Below are 333 nucleotides of genomic sequence, written 5' to 3'. Positions count from 1 at the left end.
TCTTCTGGTTTTTTCTTTCTCCTCAGATGAGAGCAGCTCCCAAAAAGCCCCGTGGGGCATCAATATCATGAAGAAGAACAAGAAATCTGCCCCTCGGGCGTTTGGCGTGAGGCTGGAGGATTGTCAGCCTGCCCCAGACAACAAGGTATGGCCAGACGGGCAGTGCCAGCCCTCGGGGACCCCACGCAGCCCTGGCACCCCTGTCACCCCTCTGCCTGTCCCCACAGAACGTCCCCCTGATCGTCGAAGCTTGCTGCAAGGTGGTGGAGGACCGAGGGCTGGAGTACATGGGCATCTATCGTGTGCCCGGGCACAACGCAGTGGTGTCCAGCC

At 60.1% G+C, this 333-nt stretch overlaps 1 protein-coding gene across 1 annotated transcript in view; it reads left to right on the top strand.

Annotated features, from left to right (window-relative positions):
* Positions 1–333, top strand: part of LOC103776089 (rho GTPase-activating protein 23-like) — a gene marked incomplete at both ends in the record, with an annotated part of 2,012 nt that overhangs the window by 955 nt on the left and 724 nt on the right. The window contains 2 exons of the mRNA XM_008943585.1: positions 27–145; positions 228–323. Coding sequence (XP_008941833.1) covers positions 27–145; positions 228–323 — 215 coding nt within the window. The remainder of the gene's footprint in view (positions 1–26; positions 146–227; positions 324–333) is intronic.

This window comes from Merops nubicus, unplaced genomic scaffold, assembly GCF_000691845.1.
Source record: "Merops nubicus isolate BGI_N331 unplaced genomic scaffold, ASM69184v1 scaffold29577, whole genome shotgun sequence".
Lineage (NCBI taxonomy): Eukaryota > Metazoa > Chordata > Aves > Coraciiformes > Meropidae > Merops > Merops nubicus.
This window is presented reverse-complemented; position numbering and strand designations above follow the sequence as displayed.